Below are 20,815 nucleotides of genomic sequence, written 5' to 3'. Positions count from 1 at the left end.
AACCTTACACAGTTCACCCGCCTTTTCAATGCCTTACTCGTGCCTGATAGATTGTGCCCGCATGCTCGACTCCCATCCGAGGATTTCTAGACGTACCTTGGGACCTAGCAGGCGCCATGGCTTCCAAGCCCTAATTCAACTACTCCGTGCCTGTAAAGCTAAAAAGTGGTCATCACAGGCTTCCCGCCTCATCTTGGCGAGTTTCTGAGAAAAATCGCAGTCGGATCGAATCTTCACGTATAACTATGCTCCATCTGGAGTGTGTACGCCCAGCTCGGAGTCATCATGAATTTTCTGCGGACCACCATAAGGAAGAACAAATGCAAACATCGTCACCCACACTTAATACTTTGCGTAGCTATGCAAAAAGAAACTGCGAGAACGCTGTGGCTCTATCAACAGGAAATGCAAGCTCCATTCGATGCAACATTGTCACGTGGCCATAAACATGTAATCATTGGAAATATCGAGGTGCTGAAATTTCCCGATCCATCTACCCAGTATGATCCTGTCAAATGCAATCCCAAATTCCATCCCGTCGATCGTGTTCCGTTCATTCCAATAATCCTGCAGCCACAGTCTCCCCGCTTGCCCTCAGCACCACTCGCGCTGGCGCCTCCAAAGGTATCGGTTGGTCGATGTCAACGACGATCCGCGCAACCATGCCCGGCGCCACAATCTTTGGCTTCTTTTTTACCGGCGTCCCCGACGCCTTGTCTAATGTCGCAACGAGGCGTGAGATGCGGCCCGGAACATGCAGACGCCCACGATGAAGCTCAACGTGCATCGGAGTTAGATGGTCAAAGGCTAGCACCTTCGCCGTAAACGAGCTGATATTCTGCACAGGAGAGGACGGGCTGCAGATGACGTCACCGGTCTTGAGATGCATAGGATCGATATCCACGAGGTGGAGCACAACGTTGTTCCCTGCCACTGCCCAATCTTTAGGCTCTTGGTCGATTTCAAGGCTTTTGATCGTCGCCGCCTCTCCGCTCGGCATGCTCAAGACTCGATCTCCAACCTGCAAACTCCCAGCATCAATGCGCCCCGAGATAGAGAGTTGATTCTGCGCTCCTCCCTTGAAGACATCGGCGATTGTCATTCGTAGAGGCTTTTCAATGGCATATGCGTAAGGTTCTGCAGTTTCCAGCTCTTCAATCAGTGTCCTTCCCGAATACCAAGCAGCATTTTTATCTTTCGTCCGCGAAATGATATTCTCTCCGCGAAGGCCGGAGCATGGGACGAAAGATATGTTTTTCGGCTGAAATCCAGCGGTAGTCAAGAATGAAGATATTTGCTGCTCGATTTCATCAAATCGCTCCTTCGACCAGTGCACTGAATCCATCTTGTTCACCGCAACCACCATTTTCTGAACTCCCATGCTTCGAACTAGCAAAGCGTGTTCTTTTGTTTGGCCTTTCAAGCCAGATTCAAAATTCCCCGTGCTCGCATCGATCACAAGAACTGCGAAATCGGCCTGGCTAGCTCCAGCGATCATGTTGGGTACAAAGTCGCGGTGTCCAGGCGCATCCAGTATCGTGAAACTCGTAGAATCGGTTTCAAACCTGTTCGTCGCAATATCGATCGTCACCCCACGGGCACGTTCTTCTGATCCCTGATCGAGAACCCAAGCGAGGTGAAAGGACCCTTTTCCAATTTTATCGGCTTCTCGCTTATATTTATCCACTGTACGCTGGTCAATAGCCTTCAAGTCGTATAACAGCCTTCCCATAAGCGTGCTCTTTCCAGCATCAACATGCCCTACAGTGAGATTAGCCGTTGTCCAGCATCTAGATTGGACCAGTGCCTTACCAATGACAACGAAATTAGCCGCTTTCTTCCTTTTGGTTTTACGATGCTCTTCTAGGACATCTAGCTGTTTGCTCTTGGGTTTAACGGATTCTTGTACCGAAAGTTGTTTAACATTGTCCGCTAGGTCGGATGTCGCCTTAGCCGACGACTGGGCTTTCGCTTGTTTTGCCTTATTTGCTAGGTAGTGTTAGTATTATTATCTAGCTGGGGAGCCAAAAATCCAAACCTTTAGCCGCATTTTGCGCATTGAATACAACGTCATCGGGACTCGGTTCTGCAAAATTAAAACATTCAGTAAAACCCTGCCCGTATAGTTTGAGCATATCAAATCCCCGCCATGAACAATAAGACGATCCTTGGCCGCTTCGGCTTCCAACTATTACTGTCGCGAAGGAAGAAGGCCGAGCAAGAAGATCTTCCGTTAAAGGCACCGAATCCCCTTTAGGGCTCGGGCCGGGAGCCTTCACAGGAAACTTCGGTTTCTGGTCCGATTCCATAGGCTCACGAATTTCCAGCGACGGCTTCTTTTGAGGACCAGGACTAGGGCCTCGAACCGGTTTTCGAAGAGGAAACCTGGAAAGCCGGGATTCCGGGCTAGCCTTGTGTCTGCCATTACTTGCTAACCTATCTAGTAGTGAAATCGAAGTACTGGGCTGAGTTTTAGGAGACGACAGAGAAGGGGAAGGCTCCGCATCCGTAGTCTCTTTTTCGGCCTTATTCCTTTCGCTTTCCTTCTTCTTTCGCGCAGCAGCAAGCGCGGCGAGCTTCGACATCTTCCCAGAACCTTCCGGTGCTCCGCCTAGTAAGCCAAGTCGAGGATAGAGTGGCTCAACCAATATCTCTGCCTTTCGATGACTGGGAATGTTCAACCACGGAGAATCTTTAAAGAAGTCACGAGCCGAAAACCGGGTCGGGCACTGAGCGCCATAGAATGGAAGCGGGTAAGGCGAAACTATTTTTTGAAAGGCAGCAGTTAGGAACTGTTTAGTTATTCGCTTCGCATCAGCTGCCTACAATACAGTTGACAACAACGACAATAACAACGACAAAGGTAAGCAAGGAACGCACCGTGCTGGAAGATAGACGTAGCCCACGACTAAGAGGATCGAGCTTCCTTTCCGGCAGCCACCAAGACTTAAAACTAAATAGAAACTCACCTTTTCCTTTTGACTTTGCTTGCACCGCTGAGGCCGTGGCACCTGTCGTCTGTTGCTTTGGTGTCTTCTTTGGCGTCTGCGGTCGGTATTTCTCTAGGAACGTCCACCCCGCCTTAGCAAATAACCCGCAACACGGAGAGGAGCAAGAAACTGAAGAAGTCTTACTTCTCAAGTACGCAACCGTTTTATCCACGTCGTAATAATAATGCCATAGCGACTCCCATATTTCTTCTTCCTTGGCCTGAATCGGTGGCAGCTCAGAGAGTAATAGCTGCTGAACCTCCGCAGTTCGGAGCCTCATCTGCTCGCGATCCTCGGGGGACAGTTCTCCATCCTCGCCGTATTCGTCGTCATCGTAATAATCGTCGTCGCCATCGTATGCAATGTTCTTCACACGATTACGAGACATTGCGATCTGGGAGGGATAAGAAGTCGAAATGGAGGGAGAAAGTTGCACAAAGCCTCCCGAGTCCCTGAAGCTTATTGATGTCGAAACTAATCTCGGCGTGGGGCGAAGTGAGTGAGTGCCGCCCGCCAGCCAACGTCATTCCCCCTCACCACTTCACCGAATGCTCAGCTTGACGGGCAGAACCACAGAGAGATATGAAGCAATTTTGCTCACATTCCAATGCCACTTGTAGTTTTATATTTGATATTGATATGTCACTCTTTAGGCGTTGTGCAGAGTTGACCATTGGCTACATATGTAGGATGACAGTACTCCGTACTCCGTACATGTTATTTATCTGAACAGTGCAGCCCGTCGGGAGGTTGGTTCAATTAGAACCAGGCCTCTTATCCTGCCCAACTTTTCCAATTAGGGACCCAAAAAAAAAAAAAAAAAAAAAGAAGAAAAAAGTAAATTGGCTGCAATTCATTCCACAGGCAGAAGTGGCAGATAAAGTAGTCAACAATGCATCACTTCCTCTGAGAGAGATGATTCCCAACCGGATTATGTACGATACTATCCAACATTCACAGCCCACTCATTACATTATGCCTTTTAACAAAGACCGGCTCTATGTTGCTGTTTACTTCCATAAGGACCCCGGAGTGTTTGTTGTCCCAATTTCCCTCATAGGAACTATGTGGTAACCTATTACCAGATACCACTGGGCGTTCGTTGTCTCCCCGAAGGATGAAACTGATGCCAGGGGGAAGACAACAAGGTATCATGTAACCAACAAAATCCTCTCGTGTGACGGGGAACCGAAAGCAACCTGGCAATATGAAAAGAGCCTGCTCTTGGAAGCAGACATGGCGAAGCTCTTGGCTTTGGTGCTTGTCGGTAAGGTCGAAAAGTCAGGGCAAGAGCTTGAGGATTCCCTGCAGAAAGTTCCGGTCGTCCAGGATGTATGACTCCTGTGGAATCTACCGATTGGCATCCCTATTTACTTAACGTAAACCTAGGTTCCGAGCTGGAGATGCCGGACGTGGACTACCAGCGCCATGGCTCAGCTGGCCCAGGATAATATTCTGAGTGAGCATTCCCTGAATGATTGATCCACCAATGTTAATACATCCCAGGCAAAAGTTCCGTCACGGATTGGGCTGTTATTGAGACAGAGTGCAGAGCATATGCCAGCAAGAAAGAGGTTGAGGGAAGGTACGAGGCTATCACAACGACGGTGGCAACGTATGATCTCATGGCAAGAAAGGAGATCTTGCCTTAAAAGCTAGTACCATCCACATATATACCTGGTATAATCAAGAGGGAATCTGGATTTTCCCAAAATACTCTTTTGGCACTTATCCTGGAGGAGTGCCAAAGGTAGGCTACTTTAACTAGGCCTCCTCACCAAGGCGAGGGTGAGGCTTGGGTGAGGACACGCAGGCTACCTAAGTGCGCCGGGAGATTTGCGAAGTCGGTTAACTAAAGCTGCCCCAAGGCTACTGTATTTACTTAAACGGTTTATCATCAGCTCTCGGCCTCTTAACTAGTCCTTCCGGCTCTGCGATGCTGTGAAGTTTTTGCAAAATGGTGACGGCCATTTCAGAGAAATTCATGGTGAAAAGAACTATCAAACGCTAATAGAAAGACTACCTGTAGTCTCAGTTCGAGTTCAGACAACTCCGCAATAATTCAAGGTCAGCAGAGATTGCAACCGACTGTGGATCAATCCACTGCCATGGTCCTTGAGAGCATTGAACATCTACATGTATTTGGGTCAGCTCATTGATGTGTCCGGATAGGTGTTGTTGTTGTATATGAAGACACACCCTTTCTGAGCATAAGGCATTGAGCAATAGGTGTGAAGTGCTGAAAGAGCAACACTGCTCCAGGATATGCATTCATAACATAATTGATGAGAGCATCAACTGTTGTCTTGTGCTGTGCAGAACAGTTCCTATATAGCATATAAGCATATTCAACCAAATAGGGGTTGTGGTATGGGTAGAAATACACCATATAAGCCATATCATCACTACACACAAGCAGCACTGCCAGTCCACAGCAATTTCCGTATTGAGTATGGTTACTCAGAGTATCTCAGTAGGGCTTCTTCTGGTTCCCTTTCAGGGAACTGTATTTGCCAGGATAAATGGTTTCCATGATCAAATCCCAAGCTATAGTTGATATGGGTTGGTTGGCACATCTGATAGCCAGACTCCCTGATTTCTCCTTCTCTTCTAACTCTCTGACAAATGCTTCAAAAAATAAATATAGCAAGTACTTGGTTAATGTGATGGCGGATATGATCCACCAGCGAATCTGTATCAGTCTTTGGCCTGAGGGCCTTAAAATATTCAACACATGCGGCCTGAAGGGCGCCAATTTTTATATCAGGAAGGTCAAGGGCATGTCGGCCTCTTGATTCATTCAACAGCCAACAATCCGAGCAGGCTGCAACCGCATCAGACAGATTTTCCAAGAGAGGATTGCCCCCAGAGACACTGACTCAGCTATTTAGTCTAGCAGCCGTGGCTATCCACTCATGCATGTTCGTGCCTACGATATTATTTATTGGAGGGGCCCGATCCATTGTAGCTAAGTTTTCTACCCCAGGATACTGGGTCTTCAAACAGCTGCGGTTGTCTCATCGTATGCACCTATTGAATGCCTAGGTCATGGCCGGGTCTAGATTGGGAGTTTCCGTATTTTCGTTCAGTTGTTTCTCGGCTATGGAGCTTAACCATCGCACCCACTAATTAATATCCAACTACACAGCCAGGCTGTGGTATTTCGAGCAATGAAAGTTTAGGCGTTGTCAGCACAATTAATCTTAACAGACACCAAGGATTGAGCTTCCACACGACATATGGGCATGGTGTCAAGGGGTGTTTGGCGGCATGGTCGGCAGTCATGTCAGCCGCGACCCTTGCTCTGTCAGCGAACCACCCGGAACCCGCAACTCCGGGACTGTACCGCTAGTGCTTCCCGATCGAATCTGCCCAACATGATGGAAGAAGAAATGGAACGCATTCTGGGATACTGAGTGAGACAAAAAAGAACAATCTTTGCATTCTATCAAAGTAGTCTTTCGATAAGCATTTCATGCGACAATCCCGCGCCGGGGCCAAGCAAAGCAAATATCAAGAGGTACGGGGTGTAAAGGACACCATCCAGCGAAAACACTCGTAACGGGGAGGGGAACAAAAATTATAGAATATAGTTGCATGAAGGAACCGGAACCCAAGAAGCCTTTGAGAGTGACATCGATCTAAACTCCTCGGGCTCATAGTCAATTAAGAGATCTATGGGTAAAAATCGAACAGATACCACATATTCAGGACGTTACATAGCGCGATAAAAATTGCTGACGCGCCAATGTATCAAAGGGCTGGGAAAAGAATGGCGTAGAAATACGGTCGAGGTCACCAGAAACGAAATATTTTTAGAGGGCGTTTCTAAGCCTGAACTGGAGTCGCCGTGTTCAAGTATTGGTATAAGCCGTAGCCGATGGCGCCAACGAGGACGAGGATGGCATAGAGTCCGATTCCGAGGCCGGTGGAAACGTCTCCGGAAGGAGCACTGGTTGTCGTGGAGGTCTGGCTTCGGACGGGAGCAGGGTCGCCAGGCTAAAATAGAGAAAGATGAAAAAGAGGACGTTAGTTTCAAACAGCCCTATATGCGAGAGAGAAAAAAAGCACCGATCATATCGCAGCGTACCTGTCTCTTGACCTTTCCGACCAGCAACCCCTCAAGGATTTCGCGAGCCTCATCGCTGTGGCCAACATCCTCGAAAGCTTCTGTGGCATCTTGACCGCCAACGTCTAGAAGAACTTCCTCACCGCCACTGAACAGCAGACAGAACCTTTTGTTAGCCATGGCGAACGCTAAAGTGGTAGGCTCGATGAGAGGAATGGGAACTGGGAGTAGAGACGGAAAGCTCCAAACAGGGCGATGGATACGTACGGATGCTCATCAACGAAGGATGTGACATTGTAAACCTTCTCATTAACGATAAGATAGAGATCTTTCTTAGTGTCGTGAGCGGCGACCTCCCGTAGGGTGAACTCCTTGTCTCCGGCCATTGTGGTTGAGGGTGTACGGCGTGTCTCAGGAATCGAATCTCTTGGGCGTGGGAAGAATGAATGCGGATGCCACAGAGCTGGGGGCTACAGAACGAGAGCGGTGGATGGTGAGAGGAGACGTTGGTTGGTAATTGACGGCGAACAGTTGGGTGGGTAAGACGGTTGAGATATTTTAACGTTGAGGAAAATTTATCGGGCCCAGCCACGGCGCACCCTTACGCACACGGCCGGCTTCTCAACGACAAGGATCCGCTGATAGGCTGCACTCGAATCTCTTCAGCTGCTCCTCAAAAATCCAAACCGGAATACGATCGCTGATTCCTGGAAGCTCTTCCAGGATAACTACCTATGTCGCAGATCTGCGAGGCCTGGCTCGTCAGGTTAAGTACCTCCTAACTCTTTCTACATACAAACGCGAAAGGGACGTGCTATTTGCGGATGCATGGAAAAAGAGGGGAAAGGGACGGACCAGTACTTCGGTGGAGTCTATCGCCAGCGTCTGGAGTTTTGGGGGGAGCTTGGGGGGCTCTGAACCGTGATTTGCTCCCGGCACCATCAACCCATATCCCTTCGAGATCGCGGCGCTCGCCTCGGGAGGATTCTCCGGTTTTCCCAAGGAGCTCCAGCATCAGCCTTGCTAGTTAACCAACCACCAGGTGGGAATCACCCAGTCGCTGTCAGCAATACGTTACTGTCTCTTCCCCCGAGCTCCAAACCCAACACACTCGACTCACCCATGCCCCGGCGGGTTCTCTCGATGCCTGGCGAATCCTCATCATGTCACATGTGAACGCAGTTACATGGAGTTGAACTGGCCAATAGGAGCCTGCTTATTAAGACCAGGATCTCCTTCCCCGGAGCGGATAGTTTCGCCGCTTATGGCTGGATTAGGAATTTTCTCCCGGAGCCCGATCTCGGCATTCACAAACCTTACTATGGAAATCTTTTCAATTGCCACGTCGTCGAGTTTGCAGCTGGCTCTAAAGGATCTATATAGCAGTTTCCCCGTATATTGCATATCTACATAGGTTTTTAAACGGCCACTGTATGTTCTTGTGGTTTCGACCAGCGATGACTGCTCATCTCCGGCCTCCACGCATTCCGTGGAGCCATCGTGAGCCGGAATTCATCCCGCCCTTTCGTTCAGACTCTGAAATGGTCCCGACGACTTTCCGCTCCAAGTTCCAGGGAACCTTATCAACGTGCGGAAATGAAATCCCTCACTTCCAAAACCTCAAGGGTATCGCCCGATTCCTTTGTCAGGGGACGAATTGGGCATTTGGTATTTTTCAAGCCGAGAACATGTAGGCGAGCATGTCAAAGGAAATTTGCGTCCTGGACGACCCAAAACTTTACATGCATCATATTTGTTCCCTTGATTATATCGCCTTAGAAAATCCAACTTCAACCAACCGGTCAACCGGAACTCTCAATCGCGACAACTTTGTCTTCTCATGGCCCTTCAGATATATAAACACAGACAGGATGATCCTGCGAAAAACACCAGATCCCTTTTTGACGTATAATTTGTCTCTGCCAATGATATAGGTAATGGGCTTCTGCGATGCGAACTGATCTGGCGCAGTGAGCGCTATCGAACCTGTGTTCACATCGTCCGCAGCTGCATAATCCTGACTATCAGGTTCTCCACGAGGACGCAAGAGACCCAGTTCCTCTGTGAGCATTTCTTCAAAGGAATCCCACGAGGGCGTATCCCCGTAGCCATAGCGAAGTATAACACGGTACAACCCGGTGATGTTTGTGCTAGTTAGCGTGAAGCGATCTTTCACAGGGACCTAGGAGTTTAATTAGACTACCCGTGCCACAGAGACCGTAAGATGGAAGGGATCCTTACAGAATACTTAAGAACGGGTTTTATCTGAAGGAGGACTGATATCTCATGGGTGGCTTCGAATTTCTTAATAAAATGGTCGAAAACAGGAGGAGACCTAGAATGTGGTTCAATTAGGAACACACCAATGCCTGCTATGTGTCAGTCTCGCTGGGTCTTTTTAATTTATTTATTTGGGGGAGGGGAATGTTGGAGGCCGGACCTCTGATTGATTTAACCGAATACTCCGCCTTTCCTTCGCGAAGCCATAGCTGGTGGCCGTGGCCTGTGAACAGTGTGGAGCGGGAAGCGCTCTCATCTCGCTCTGCATTGAACTGGCATCCCTCACCGTAGCTCCATAGGAGTAAAGTACTCGTCAAGATGGCCGCCATGATAGCCGTAAACCAGCCCCCAGCTGGTATTTTGGCAAGAGCAGCTGCCAGGAAAAAGAAATCAAAGAAGCCGATAAAGACAAAAACCGGAAGGATGATCACAATATGCAAATTCCAGATGATAATAGCCACAAGGGCAACAAGCCAAGTCGTGATGAAGCTAACCCCGACGACGCATACACCATATACATGGCCAATACGAGTAGTCTGTGTCGCTCGAATCAGCATGCATTCTAACACCCTCGTGAAGTTCCCGACACTCACTGTTTTAAACACTGCTGTAACCGCTATTGCCCCTGCCATCATCAGCCAATTAGCCAATGGGATATATATCTGGCTCGCCACATGCTTTGATGTGTGGACGCGCCTCATTCTAGGAAGATAAGCCATCCGTATAGCCTGGGAGATCAACTGGAAAGTGCCCGTGAGCATTGCTTGGGAGGCCACAATTGACGCTAGGATTGACAGAATAAGCGTCGGCCAGTACATTCCAGGGGGGACCGCTTTGAACAATGGGTTCACGATCGCATCTGGGTGCCAGCTTATAAACGCGGCCTGGCCGCAATAAGTAACAAGAAGACAAGGTAGGGCAAAACAGAGCCACGAAACCCGAATCGCCCTAACAGGAACATTTAGCGTTAATTCTCCCCGTTATCACCGACGAAAAACTTGCTTAACTGAAAATGCGCCAAGGTCGGCAAATAGAGCTTCAACTCCTGCAATGGGGTTAGTGGATGCATAGGGAAAAATGGCTGAAAATAGGAGAGGGACCTGTAAATGCAAGCAAAACACCTCCAAGAGAACGCCAGCCATCAAATTTATGTCGAATTATATAATCAATTGCGAAACTCGGGGAAAACGCCCTAATCACATTATGATCGAATAGGACCAGATTCTTATATGTTAGAACCAACAGGGATTGAACGTGATAGGGAGACGAACATATACTCCAAAAGCCATGTTGAATATCAACCAGACCATTACAATGGGGGCGAAAAAGTTGCTCAGTCTCGAAACGCCGAAAGGCTGTATGGCGAACAGAAGCACAATCAGGAGACAGGCAAGCGCGACGACAATATTTGTGGACATGCCGGGTGCAGCTATTTTGATTCCTAGACAGTATTTCAGCAGGGCTCATCTGATACAACACTGAAATTTGCATACCCTGCACTGCACCGAGAATTGACTGTGCTGGAGTAATGACCCCATCTGTAGAGGCCATCAGCCAGGCTCAAGAAGCCTTCTCTAGATCGTAGCCTACCAGACATCACCATGCAGACCCCCAGCACAGCCAGAATCGTCACTAAACCTTTGGCCATAGCACTGCGTTTCAACGCATTTCTAGCCGAGCGATTGAAGCTTTTCAGCCGCTTTGCAGCATAGATTTTCTCGTCATCGTCCTCAACCATTGAATCTCGCCAGTCCAATTTAACCTGAGCCATTGTCAGCGCCAGAGCATATCTTCAAGGGAGTGCGACCTTCACTCTGGGTCACCGTGAAAATCGCATACATGACGCCTAATAAGAGAAAGCAACGCAAAGGAGCCACCTTCGCCATGGTTGTTGGCACATAGAACAATCCCCACGTACTTTATCGTAGCGATGAGGATTAAGGCCCAGATGATAAGTGACAGTGCACCAAGCAGATCCGGCGAGCTCGGTGGAGAAGCAAAGACCGCCGAGAAGACGTAGAGAGGGCTAGTCCCGATGTCTCCGTAAATTGCACCGATCGATTGATATGCTAGCCTACCAGGCAATAGTAAGCGTTCGCCCAAAAACTTGGGGGAGTGTGCAAAGCGCAGCTTTTTTTGGGGCGGGAGGGGATATGGCAAACCACTCACCACATTGAAGCCCAGCCATGAAGCTCCTTGTACATATATACCCACCATTAGAGCTAGTTTATAAACGAATCCAAAGGTCGTACGGCCTCACTGGGGTATCACATTATGCTCATACCTGCTTGGGGTGATGCCCATGTAAAGGGTCTGCCGAAGCATCCCCTTGATCTACTGCGACGCCATCATGCTCTTGGTCGAAGATGACGCCTGATCTAATGAATAATGGCAATCTATCTTCCACACTAATCCTTTCTGCACCATGGTGCGTTATATCCCCGTCCTCGTCATCCTCTTCGACGGGGACATAACCACCATCAGCCATACCTTGTCCACAAGGGAAGGGGATCAATGGAATTCAGAGAGGGATGTAAAAATATGTGGTTAGTTGAGCACCCTAGTTTAACGATGAAAACGATGAAGAACAGACAGCGACTCGCACACAGGTTGATATGGAATATGTGCTGTCCTCCACTCCTTATTTAAGAAATCCACCAAAGTCGCCGAGTGGACACTCTTCGACTCCGTCACGCCAAGCCTCCTCAGCCGGGTTCTAGGGGATAGCCGCCAAGCCCTCAACTCGACCGCAGGTTGCTGGAGCTGATCAAGGCATTTGTTTCAAGGAATGAAAGGGAAAAAGGGAAATGTAAAAGTTGTGCGCACTCCCTAAGTTAGCAACCTTGAAACTTGGATAACTGATGTTTATTGGTGCTATTAATCGTCGTAGTTCAAACCCTACATATACGGTTCTCAAACCTACCCCCTCTAAAGCCATAGTCTAATATTACCTAGGAACAACATTCACTAAGTCCGCTAGTATTTGCGTGTAGCACGGAGTATTTAAAACAGTTACTGGGCTAAAATAATGCCAAGAGAAGAAAGATGATCATGGAACCGTTTTTCGACAATAAATATAATTTATTTCACACTTAGTAGATTGGTCAGATTACAAATAAGAAGCTAATGGTCGTAATAATTCAACACAGTATCTTCGCTAGATCGTACTTCGATAAGTGTTTCACCGGTAGAACGCGGCCGGGTTTGAAGTTGGGCTATGCTGTTGTGTTGTAGGTGGTTGATAAGCTTGGTAGCCACCGCCATATGCTCCTTGCGATGGCGCGACAGATGGTATGGGTGGAGGTTGATGCATAGGCGCTGGTGGAGCAAAGGATTGCTGAGGAGGTTCTTGCGGTGTTTGTATAGGATATGGCGGGTTGGATGACGGTGCTTGTGGTGGTGGATTTTCCTGGGGGGAATAGGGTCGTTGCGTAGGCTCTGCTCCTGTCGCTTGTTGTTGTTGAAGCTCTTGCTGCATCGCGGGATGATAGGAGTGCTGGATAGCCTGGGGAGCATTTCCTTGCGGGGAGTCATAGACTGATGTTCCCAGCTCTTGCGGATGATCGTAGGTTGTTTTCGGAGGATAATGTGTCGTTGCGCCTTGGGAATATGCGTCTTGTGGGGGTTGCGAGGGTTGCTGTTGTGGTAGCTGCATGGAGCCTGTAGTTGTGTGTTTTCGAAAATCCGGGGACTGAGAGTCGGGAGGATAAGGAAGTGTGCTCGGTTCTGCCCCATAATATCCCGGGGTGTTGTGAGGAGCACTTTGCGGGTCTAATGAAACACGTTAATCAGAAGCAGCCTTTGAACCGTGACACACAATCACCGACCTTGTGACGGCCTTGGCGTATAATACCGCTGCGGCTCTTGTTGTGGCGGTGCGTGGTGAGGATATCCTGGGTGGGTTCCTGAAGGTGGATAGGCAAAAGAAGGTTGTGCAGGTCGGTTATAATGAGACTGCGCTGGGTGGGTCATGGACGCTTCCAATAATGCTTCGTAATCCCTTCGAGCCTTGATAAATTTCTCGTTGAGCTGAGTAAAGTCGTCTGCAAACATATTAGCCAAGACCGTAGAATGGTGACGCAGAAATCCTTACCCTTTTTCTTAGAATACTTGCCAATCAGCTCTATAAGCTTGGGCCGAATCGCAAGCGTCGAGTGATATAATTTGGTGATTTCTTCATTCTCCTGTACATTCAACTCGGGGCTGCTGGTACTCAACAACGCCAGAAGCTTTTCCACATTCTTTATCTCAGCGAATACTTCAGCTTCCATCTGGGCCTCTCGCTGTAACTCCTCCTGGGTTGGATCTGAAAGCTTTTCCACATAATTTAATGGAAATATGCCAACTTGACCCCGTAAAGAACCCTTCCACCAATCCTTATAAACCGATTCCAAGACAGCTATGATGTCGCCTTTGCGAAATTGAAGCTCTCCGGGCTCCGAAGGCTGGAAATCATACAAGGCGCGAACGCGAGATACTGTCGCAGCGGTCGTGCCGGATGGAATACCTTGCGAGGGTGCAGCTTCGGCTTGAGCGGAGGTAGTCACAACATGCTGTGAAGAGCCATCTTGTTGTTTAGATGTTTCTGACTGTTTCTCTTTGATGGACAACGCAAGCGCCATCTGGAGTTCCTCTTCTTCCTTTTGCCTGTCTAGTTCTGTTATTTGGCGCTTTGTTGGTTTCGAGGGAGGTTGAATGTTTGGATCTGATTAGAAATATGTAAAACATTACTCTCTACCTCATATAATTGTGGGAGCTGTACGTACTCTGCGACTTCAACTTCATGTAAGCATGCTCCATGATTCCGAAATCGGGATTGCTGGAAAACATCTCCGTCCATTGTTCCATATGTTCCAGTATCTTGGACTTGACTTGTGGATGGGTATTCTATGGGAATGACGAAACTCGAGTTAGACCGGCATCCTTCGGGTGATAGTTAAGGAATGGAGAAACGCACTCGGTCATTGGCTAGTCGCAAAAGGGCATCTGTGAAACTTTTTGACGCCAACTCGCGATGCGCTTTTGGACCGCAATTTTGCGACAGGGCGTTGGCAAGCTATGGTAAACGGGACTGATGTTAGCCGAACGTAACATGACTCGCAAAACACAATGCAAGATGGGGGCGAACCTCGAAGGTGTAAAGCTGCACATTTGCATTGCGATGAGCAAGCCGTTTGATCATGGAGGCAACCGCATCTTTCGCCCTATACAATAGAGTCAGCTAGCCCGCTTGGGTATATATTGCCATTAAGTTGCGAGCGGCAAGTTGCTGTATCTTCATACCCAGACTCATCTGCAGAAACCTTGTCACACACATCCTTAAATCGTGTATTTGGGTCAGCTCAATAATGCCTGGAAGGCCGCAAGGCGGTAAAAGAAGGCAAAGCAATATGCCACAGAGGGTAGAATATATCATACAAGTATGTATTCCCAGTTCTCGGAGGTAAGATTTTCATCGGTCGCCTTGGCTGCAAAATGACAAATGTCAGAATCCTCTCCCCTCTAAAAGCACACGGAGAAAAAAGAAATGAAGTTGGTGTGCAGCAGACGTACCGACGATGTCATCATACGCATTCTGCTGCGCGCGAAACATGGCCGAGGACCGAGCGCAGTTTCTTCAAAGTCGAAACAAAAGCGCAGCGTGAAGAATCAAGAAAAGCAAGTTCGTCGTGTAGGCAGAGAGAAGTACCTCTCGAAAATACCTCTCAAAGTCGTCGTGATGGCGGCGCTGTGCAATGGAAGCAATATGGAAGCCTTGAGGTGTCGGGGAGATGTGTAAACCTAAGCTACGTAATCCGAGTGCCCAAAGCACGGCTTTTGCACCGTGTGCAAACCAAGCGGCAGAATTTAGTTTGACAGATCGGGACAGGCGCTAGTTAGAGCGAATAACAAAACAAAATAAAAATATATGTCAGTCCGAGAGCTCTGTCGGCGGGAAGAAACGAAAAATAGTGTGCGGATTGGGATGGTGTTGCTGCGTGGGACGGTCTTCCCCCTCCCATTCTCAGCTGCGGTTCGTACCCCGGGACCCGCCGGATGATGTAAGCCGACTGTCCAGGCAGAGCGCCGCCACCCGCAGCCAGGGTAATGCTTCTTTGAGGACATCAACATTAAAGATTGATAGAACTAAAAAGACGCATTGAGGATTCAGCTTTGAAGCTTTATTTGTAGGTAAATAGCCAAACGCTGTCAACCCCGGCTTGTGCTTTGAACCCTTCACACTTTACCCGACAGAAAAATCGCAAGCCATACAAACTCTGCATCACAGAGTTGGAGACATGCAACGATAAAACTAAGCATACATGTTGCCTGGCACACCTGGTACGTTTTGCCTCCCATATTGCTAGACAATAAATCCGGCAGATGCCATGCCTTCAATATCGAGGAGACATTATAAATCATTCAAATATAACGGTATCAAAAGAACTATAAGACTGGTAATGGAGAAAGTTGCAAACACTGAGGTGAAAATTTCACATGGTGAGAGGGAATTTGAGAAGTGGCGATCACAGCATGGGGTAGAAATAACAGGGTGCGAATACAAAGTGCTTCCTTGGGGCGCGCCTCCCAATTCAGCAAAGATAGATCACTGGTCGAACTTCATGACGCCATAAACTCCTGGCCACTTGAGACATGAATAGCGAAATCCACCCGAGAAAAGTAATACTGGAAACATGCAGTAGTCGCGGTATGTTTTTGTAGCAGCCTGAAATATCCCCTTTCGTTAAAACAATTTTCTTAGAGTCCAGCGGAGAAGCGAAAGGACCGCAGAAATCTTAGACAGCAAGACGGCGCATGAGATCATTCAGAGTCAATAAATTCTATTGCGGGTATCGGAAGATGGCTGTTGGTATCAGCAGAAATCGTGATGGTTGGGTGTCGTTGAAGGTGGTTCGTGTATGGCGTTGCCTTGTTAGACTTGTCCATGTATCGTTGAAAGAGGAACTGCAATCGTAAATTTGGGTATAACGCATCAAGTGGTTGGGTATTTCTAGAAGGTAAGGGGTCATTGGAAATTCAGTAAACGATCGGAATCATGAAGAATCAGATGCCGCCCTTTTGGGCTTTCTCTTGAGCTCTGCTAATTCTAGCAGCTCTGACAAGCGGTGCGAGACTCGACAAAGGTTCACAATGCGACATGAACGGATGCTATTGAGAAAAAGCAACAATCAGTTGGCGACACCTAGGACAGGCTGAGACAGGCTCTACATACCGTAAGCAAATCATGAGCTGACGCTCGCTTCTCAGGATCGACCCTTAGGGCAAGATGTAGAAAATCCCTAAAAACTGGCGATAGATTTTGCTCATCCTTTATAGTTGGAGTGCCGTTTGTTGCAATCAGATAGAGGGCTCTCAATGGGGATTCAGTAAGGTACGGTGGTTCTCCTTCAATCATCTCGATCGCCATAATCCCCAAGCTCCAAATATCTACCTTACGGCCGTATTCTTTGCGGGTGACAACCTCCGGGGCCATCCAGTAAGGTGTTCCGACCATAGTATTGCGTTTGTTATGTGACTCATTTATCTGAGCACAAAACCCGAAGTCGGCTATGTGGCGTAAGCAATGAAGCTTCTAATTTCAAGAGAGAGCATACACACTTAATTTGACGTTCCCTTCCAACGACAGGAGAATATTGTCGGATTTGATATCACGATGGATAACCCCCTTGGAGTGTAAGTGTTGAAGCCCGTTTAGGGTCTAAAGATGTATCAGTCACAAACTTTCACAAATATCATGGGAGCTAGGCATACCTCTCTGCAAACAGAAGCAATTTGGCCCTCGGTCATGATATTGAACGTGACAACATCTGTTAAACTGCCGCCCTCCATGTACTCCATGACAACCCACAAGTCACCACCATGTAAAAAGCTATCCATGAAATTAACAATATTCTTATGTTTGCTGTCTTTCATGACCAGGATTTCATTAATAATTAAATCCTTTTTCGGCTGTAGTTCTAGGTTCATCTGCTTAATAGCGACGCATCTGTTTGTGCCATTCTCATACGCTGTAAAGACACCACCGGATGCACCTTGACCAATCTTGTTAAGGTTTCGGTATTTGCGGGTGGGATCACCAGCAGTACATATCGAAAGCAGGCGGGCTCTGATATCGATCCCATTGCTTTGACGGACTCGCTGGCGCTGTCTTGGTGAAGGGCCGGCACGTGCTTGTTGGGGATATTGGGTGGGGTCCAGTGGTAGTCCATACTGTTGCTGTGGCACGGGGGCTGTGTACCCTGGTTGTTCCAGTCGAGGGACCTGGTCGATTGATTGTTGAAGCTGCTGAGACGGGGGCTGGTGGCGAGACTGAATTGACGGATCTGCTAGCCGTGGCGGCTGCTGCTGTTGTCGCTGGCGCTCGCTACGTGTACGTTCTAACTGTTTACTGGTGATGGCCTGGTGCGCTGCGGTGCTAGCTTGTTCCTGCATTTGTTGATATTGTGCAGGTGAGGTCACCATGTTTGGTGGTACCCTTGGTGCGGCATTTGCCATATTTTGGTTCGAGTTGGAACGGCTCCGCTGTGGTTGCGGAGGAAGTGGCTCCGTTTCGGGAATCGGGCGAACGCCAAATGGGTGTGCTGACATCTCCGGAGCCGTGCGAGTATCCTTCGGTGCGGGAGCTTGAGGGGGAGGACGAGCAGGCATGAGGTTAGTAGCCGAAGAGGTTGGAGCCTTGGGTGCTGCACGGTTTGGGACCCAATTGGTGCCCGAAGGTGAGGGGCCTGGAGAGAGCGGACTGGTCGCTGGAACAGCTTTAGGGATAGGCGGCGGGGCCCTGGGGTTCTCAAAGCTGCCTTCGTGATTCTGGGGAAATCTCGGGCTTGCTGGAGGGGAGGTAAGCGCTGTGAGCGGAGAAAAGGGGCCTGGAGCCAGACCTCCTGGGGATGCCTTGGAACTAATTGAATGTTCATGATGATCAACCGCCTTTGCATGATCAAATTTATGCCATACTCCTTCATCATCCTTTCCCGAGGCATTCTTCTCATAGAATTTCATGATATTGACCATGGTTTGTGGATGTTCTTCTTGCTCTTTCTTAGAGATCCCACTCTCCTGCAACATCCGTTGCCACTCTTTTGGAAGGCCCTGAAAATATCATATCAGTTTTGTTTTTGTTGAGTTTTGCTCTACTGCATCAAGTATAGAGTGAAGGGAAACCAGGGCACTCACCGTGAACTGACCAGTTTCATTATCATAGCCTACATGAGTAACGTGAACTGGATTTTCAGGTGCAGATATCTTTATGTTTCGGGGTGATCCAAGCATGCTATTCACAAAACTTGAAAACCCTGACTTCTTCCTTCCACCTATGCCTGGTTTTATCGTGCTTCCATCGTCTGAATACCTCTTTGTCAAAACCACCGTGCTGTCTGGGCTAGGGGGATCCGGGCGTCGCTCCTTGGGATTAAACACGCCAGAATTCCTCAGAGTCGGAGTGGAGCGCGGGTCCGGGCTGGTATTGTAGCTTTGCAGGACGGGCGGACGCTGAGAGGATTGTGTGGCGGAGTCCAAAGCGTTCAACATGCCGCGAGTATCGAAGCGCGATCCGATCAATTCATCCGAATTCTGTAGACTGAGGGATGAGCGGGCGGTGTTGTGGGCTGAGTTCGGCGAAGAATATGCTCCAAATTCGCTGTGGAGCGCGACGGGCGAATTGCGCTCGCTGTTCTGATCTATGGAAGAGGTAGAGGAGCCAAAGCCGCCGGATTTCGTTCGAGCGTGCTCGCGGCTAGCGATGGTGTGGGAGCGCGGATAGATTGGAGCGGATGGATGTCGACGAAGGGAGGTATTGCTTGCTTGCTTTTTGATGGACCAGGTGGAACTAGAGGACAATGGCGGCGGCTGCTTCAACAGCTTAGTGGACGGCCGTCTATGCGACGAAGCTTTCGTTGAATCCATGTCCCAGGATTGAGCCCAAGCGCAGTGAGGTGGATAGGTGCAGCTGCGGAGGGGATGTAGGTAGACGATAACGGATATCAGGCGACGGGTTTGGGCCCCAAGGGCAATGGCAGCGAACGGCCCAACGAGGAGGTATCAAGCCACTTTCGGACCCTGGCCTGGATTGGCTGCCAGACCCTTGCTCTTCGCCGAATGGAACACGATTAACTCTCGGTGAAGCTTCTCTTTGATGGAGTTAAAAGAGGAAACAAAGCAATTAAATTCTGAGAGATGGACAGCATTTGTGGTTCACTTGCGAGGTTGGAAACATGGGACTGCTTGGGAGGTGAACCAGTAACACGTGGATGGTAATTATTAGGAGATGCGGGGGATAGAGGTCAAAGGGAAAGGCCCCAAATACAACATTGTTTCACGCCTGGTAACAGGATACTCATTGGATGAAAATTACAGGCCCGGCTGGGAAACACCAGGCGCCAATTGGTGCAGAAACAGGGTACTGAGAACAGGTGGGCGAGCCCGGAGGGCGTGTGTTTTAGTATTTCCTTACAGGCCCATCCCGTACCAAGGTTTGGCGCGTGTACTGCAGATCTGGCCCGTCCAGCCCGCTGTAATACCCCCACGCCTGCTCCACGCGCCATACACACCGGTTACCAATTAATTACTTACACCCATACAGAGCGCGATACACAGTGCAATACAGGCGACGTACAGCGGTCATACACACACATCCCACCAGGGAACTTTATGGTGCTGGCTTTACTCCGTACTTGTGTCTCAAACCGCGCACCCGGAGCTTGGTCTTGGCGGAAGAGCTTCTGCCAGTGAGTGCCGGCTCTCCTGGCAAACTCGCATTCCGTTTCCAAGACATGGAGAGAGAGGCCTTGCACATCACAAGCAGAAGCGGAAGAAACACCTATCGATTTCTGATCGCTCTCTCTTTCCTTCACTACTCTCTCTCCCATTTTCGGTTTCATACAACACTGTGGGTTATTCGAACGGCCTGGAATGAGACTGGACTTCTCTGTGGATCTCAGTGGAGCTTCATGAATACGACCCTTTTTTTTTCCATCCAAGCTTGTCTTCTGCCACATGTACGGAGTAGTATTGAAGCTCTGTAAGCACTTGGTATTATTCTCGAACATTACTTCGACAAAACCAAATCCTGTGAATATTACAGAGCAAAGTGACATTTTACTGACCGGGGTATCATTAATATCACTCCTCCAGGACAAAAGAAGACACCCACACACCAAAAAAAATAAAAAAAAGGAAAAGGAATTTGCATTGCATCTCGTCATATAACCTTTGCTCGTTCTCAAGAATAGTTAGAGACCCCGAGAGTAACCATTCTGCCAACATGTTGGGAGCTGATAGGATACCCCTGGCTTTTATCCAGCTCGCGTCTTATGTATGGATGTATGTCTTTCCATACATATGTCCATTGGACAGGGAGGCCTTGCTGCAAAATCTCCTAGGCTGCGGAACATCGATCCAGTTGCACAATTCCATTACTCTGAGTGTGACAGGACTTCGCTTTTAGACGGATACTCGTGATGTGATATACCACTCTGGG

At 48.7% G+C, this 20,815-nt stretch overlaps 7 protein-coding genes across 8 annotated transcripts; 1 reads left to right on the top strand and 6 right to left on the bottom strand.

Moving 5' to 3' along the window:
• Positions 1-247: 247 nt before the first annotated feature.
• On the bottom strand, positions 248-3,366 carry HBS1_1 (Hsp70 suppressor, GTPase facilitates ribosomal subunit dissociation). Of its 2 annotated transcripts, none has more exons than XM_066123684.1 (5): positions 3,135-3,366; positions 2,970-3,062; positions 2,039-2,086; positions 1,813-1,989; positions 248-1,761 (listed from the first exon to the last, which is right to left on the bottom strand). In XM_066123684.1, exons 1-5 carry the CDS (start codon positions 3,268-3,270, stop codon positions 554-556), a joined length of 1,662 nt encoding a protein of 553 aa, XP_065979759.1. In that variant the 5' UTR covers positions 3,271-3,366; the 3' UTR covers positions 248-553. The 2 variants fall into 2 exon arrangements, with proteins under 2 accessions (XP_065979759.1, XP_065979760.1); XM_066123685.1 differs by having other exon boundaries at positions 2,039-2,764; positions 2,881-3,062; positions 3,135-3,357.
• Positions 3,367-3,728: 362 nt separating this feature from the next.
• D8B26_001938 (uncharacterized protein) lies at positions 3,729-4,642 on the top strand (the record flags this gene model as incomplete). Its single annotated transcript, XM_066123683.1, has 3 exons — positions 3,729-4,322; positions 4,380-4,449; positions 4,497-4,642. The coding sequence occupies exons 1-3, from the start codon at positions 4,227-4,229 to the stop codon at positions 4,640-4,642; spliced, it is 312 nt and encodes a 103-aa protein (XP_065979758.1). The 5' UTR covers positions 3,729-4,226.
• A 2,176-nt stretch (positions 4,643-6,818) lies between these two features.
• Positions 6,819-7,445, bottom strand: D8B26_001937 (uncharacterized protein; the record flags this gene model as incomplete). The annotated part of the gene is made up of 3 exons (XM_003065890.2): positions 6,819-6,989; positions 7,081-7,207; positions 7,327-7,445. The coding sequence occupies 3 exons, from the start codon at positions 7,443-7,445 to the stop codon at positions 6,819-6,821; spliced, it is 417 nt and encodes a 138-aa protein (XP_003065936.1).
• A 1,243-nt stretch (positions 7,446-8,688) lies between these two features.
• D8B26_001936 (uncharacterized protein) lies at positions 8,689-10,100 on the bottom strand (the record flags this gene model as incomplete). Its single annotated transcript, XM_066123682.1, has 4 exons — positions 8,689-9,241; positions 9,301-9,428; positions 9,500-9,875; positions 9,933-10,100. The coding sequence occupies 4 exons, from the start codon at positions 10,098-10,100 to the stop codon at positions 8,825-8,827; spliced, it is 1,089 nt and encodes a 362-aa protein (XP_065979757.1). The 3' UTR covers positions 8,689-8,824.
• Positions 10,101-10,322: 222 nt separating this feature from the next.
• Positions 10,323-11,827, bottom strand: KUP1 (Putative potassium transport system protein kup 1; the record flags this gene model as incomplete). Its single annotated transcript, XM_066123681.1, has 8 exons — positions 10,323-10,384; positions 10,440-10,563; positions 10,611-10,780; positions 10,833-10,877; positions 10,930-11,101; positions 11,179-11,413; positions 11,509-11,534; positions 11,624-11,827. The coding sequence occupies 8 exons, from the start codon at positions 11,825-11,827 to the stop codon at positions 10,323-10,325; spliced, it is 1,038 nt and encodes a 345-aa protein (XP_065979756.1).
• Positions 11,828-12,441: 614 nt separating this feature from the next.
• Positions 12,442-15,254, bottom strand: HSE1 (ESCRT-0 subunit protein hse1). The gene is made up of 9 exons (XM_003065888.2): positions 14,893-15,254; positions 14,758-14,807; positions 14,623-14,657; positions 14,468-14,543; positions 14,297-14,395; positions 14,106-14,226; positions 13,433-14,044; positions 13,167-13,382; positions 12,442-13,110 (listed from the first exon to the last, which is right to left on the bottom strand). Exons 1-9 carry the CDS (start codon positions 14,930-14,932, stop codon positions 12,521-12,523), a joined length of 1,839 nt encoding a protein of 612 aa, XP_003065934.2. The 5' UTR covers positions 14,933-15,254; the 3' UTR covers positions 12,442-12,520.
• Positions 15,255-15,781: 527 nt separating this feature from the next.
• On the bottom strand, positions 15,782-19,433 carry STE20 (signal transducing kinase of the PAK). Its single transcript, XM_066123680.1, has 6 exons — positions 18,514-19,433; positions 18,219-18,429; positions 17,092-18,167; positions 16,939-17,038; positions 16,553-16,887; positions 15,782-16,488 (listed from the first exon to the last, which is right to left on the bottom strand). The coding sequence occupies exons 1-6, from the start codon at positions 19,240-19,242 to the stop codon at positions 16,384-16,386; spliced, it is 2,556 nt and encodes an 851-aa protein (XP_065979755.1). The 5' UTR covers positions 19,243-19,433; the 3' UTR covers positions 15,782-16,383.
• Between the last annotated feature and the right edge of the window lie 1,382 nt (positions 19,434-20,815).

This window comes from Coccidioides posadasii, chromosome 1 (genome assembly GCF_018416015.2).
Source record: "Coccidioides posadasii str. Silveira chromosome 1, complete sequence".
Lineage (NCBI taxonomy): Eukaryota > Fungi > Ascomycota > Eurotiomycetes > Onygenales > Onygenaceae > Coccidioides > Coccidioides posadasii.
Note: the sequence above shows the minus strand (reverse complement) of the source record. Positions and strands in the feature narration are given on the sequence as shown.

Coding starts and splice junctions, on each gene's coding strand:
- HBS1_1 (XM_066123685.1), bottom strand. CDS start 2,585: ATGTCGAAGCTCGCCGCGCTTGCTGCTGCGCGAAAGAAGAAGGAAAGC. Junction 1,990..2,038: donor TGCGCAAAATGCGGCTAAAG/GTTTGGATTTTT, acceptor AACACTACCTAG/CAAATAAGGCAAAACAAGCG. Junction 1,762..1,812: donor GGCTAATTTCGTTGTCATTG/GTAAGGCACTGG, acceptor ATCTCACTGTAG/GGCATGTTGATGCTGGAAAG.
- HSE1 (XM_003065888.2), bottom strand. CDS start 14,932: ATGTTTCGCGCGCAGCAGAATGCGTATGATGACATCGTCG. Junction 14,544..14,622: donor GTTTCTGCAGATGAGTCTGG/GTATGAAGATAC, acceptor TCTATTGTATAG/GGCGAAAGATGCGGTTGCCT. Junction 13,383..13,432: donor CAAGTATTCTAAGAAAAAGG/GTAAGGATTTCT, acceptor ATATGTTTGCAG/ACGACTTTACTCAGCTCAAC.
- STE20 (XM_066123680.1), bottom strand. CDS start 19,242: ATGGATTCAACGAAAGCTTCGTCGCATAGACGGCCGTCCACTAAGCTG. Junction 18,430..18,513: donor ATGAAACTGGTCAGTTCACG/GTGAGTGCCCTG, acceptor TGATATTTTCAG/GGCCTTCCAAAAGAGTGGCA. Junction 16,888..16,938: donor GGAAGGGAACGTCAAATTAA/GTGTGTATGCTC, acceptor TACGCCACATAG/CCGACTTCGGGTTTTGTGCT.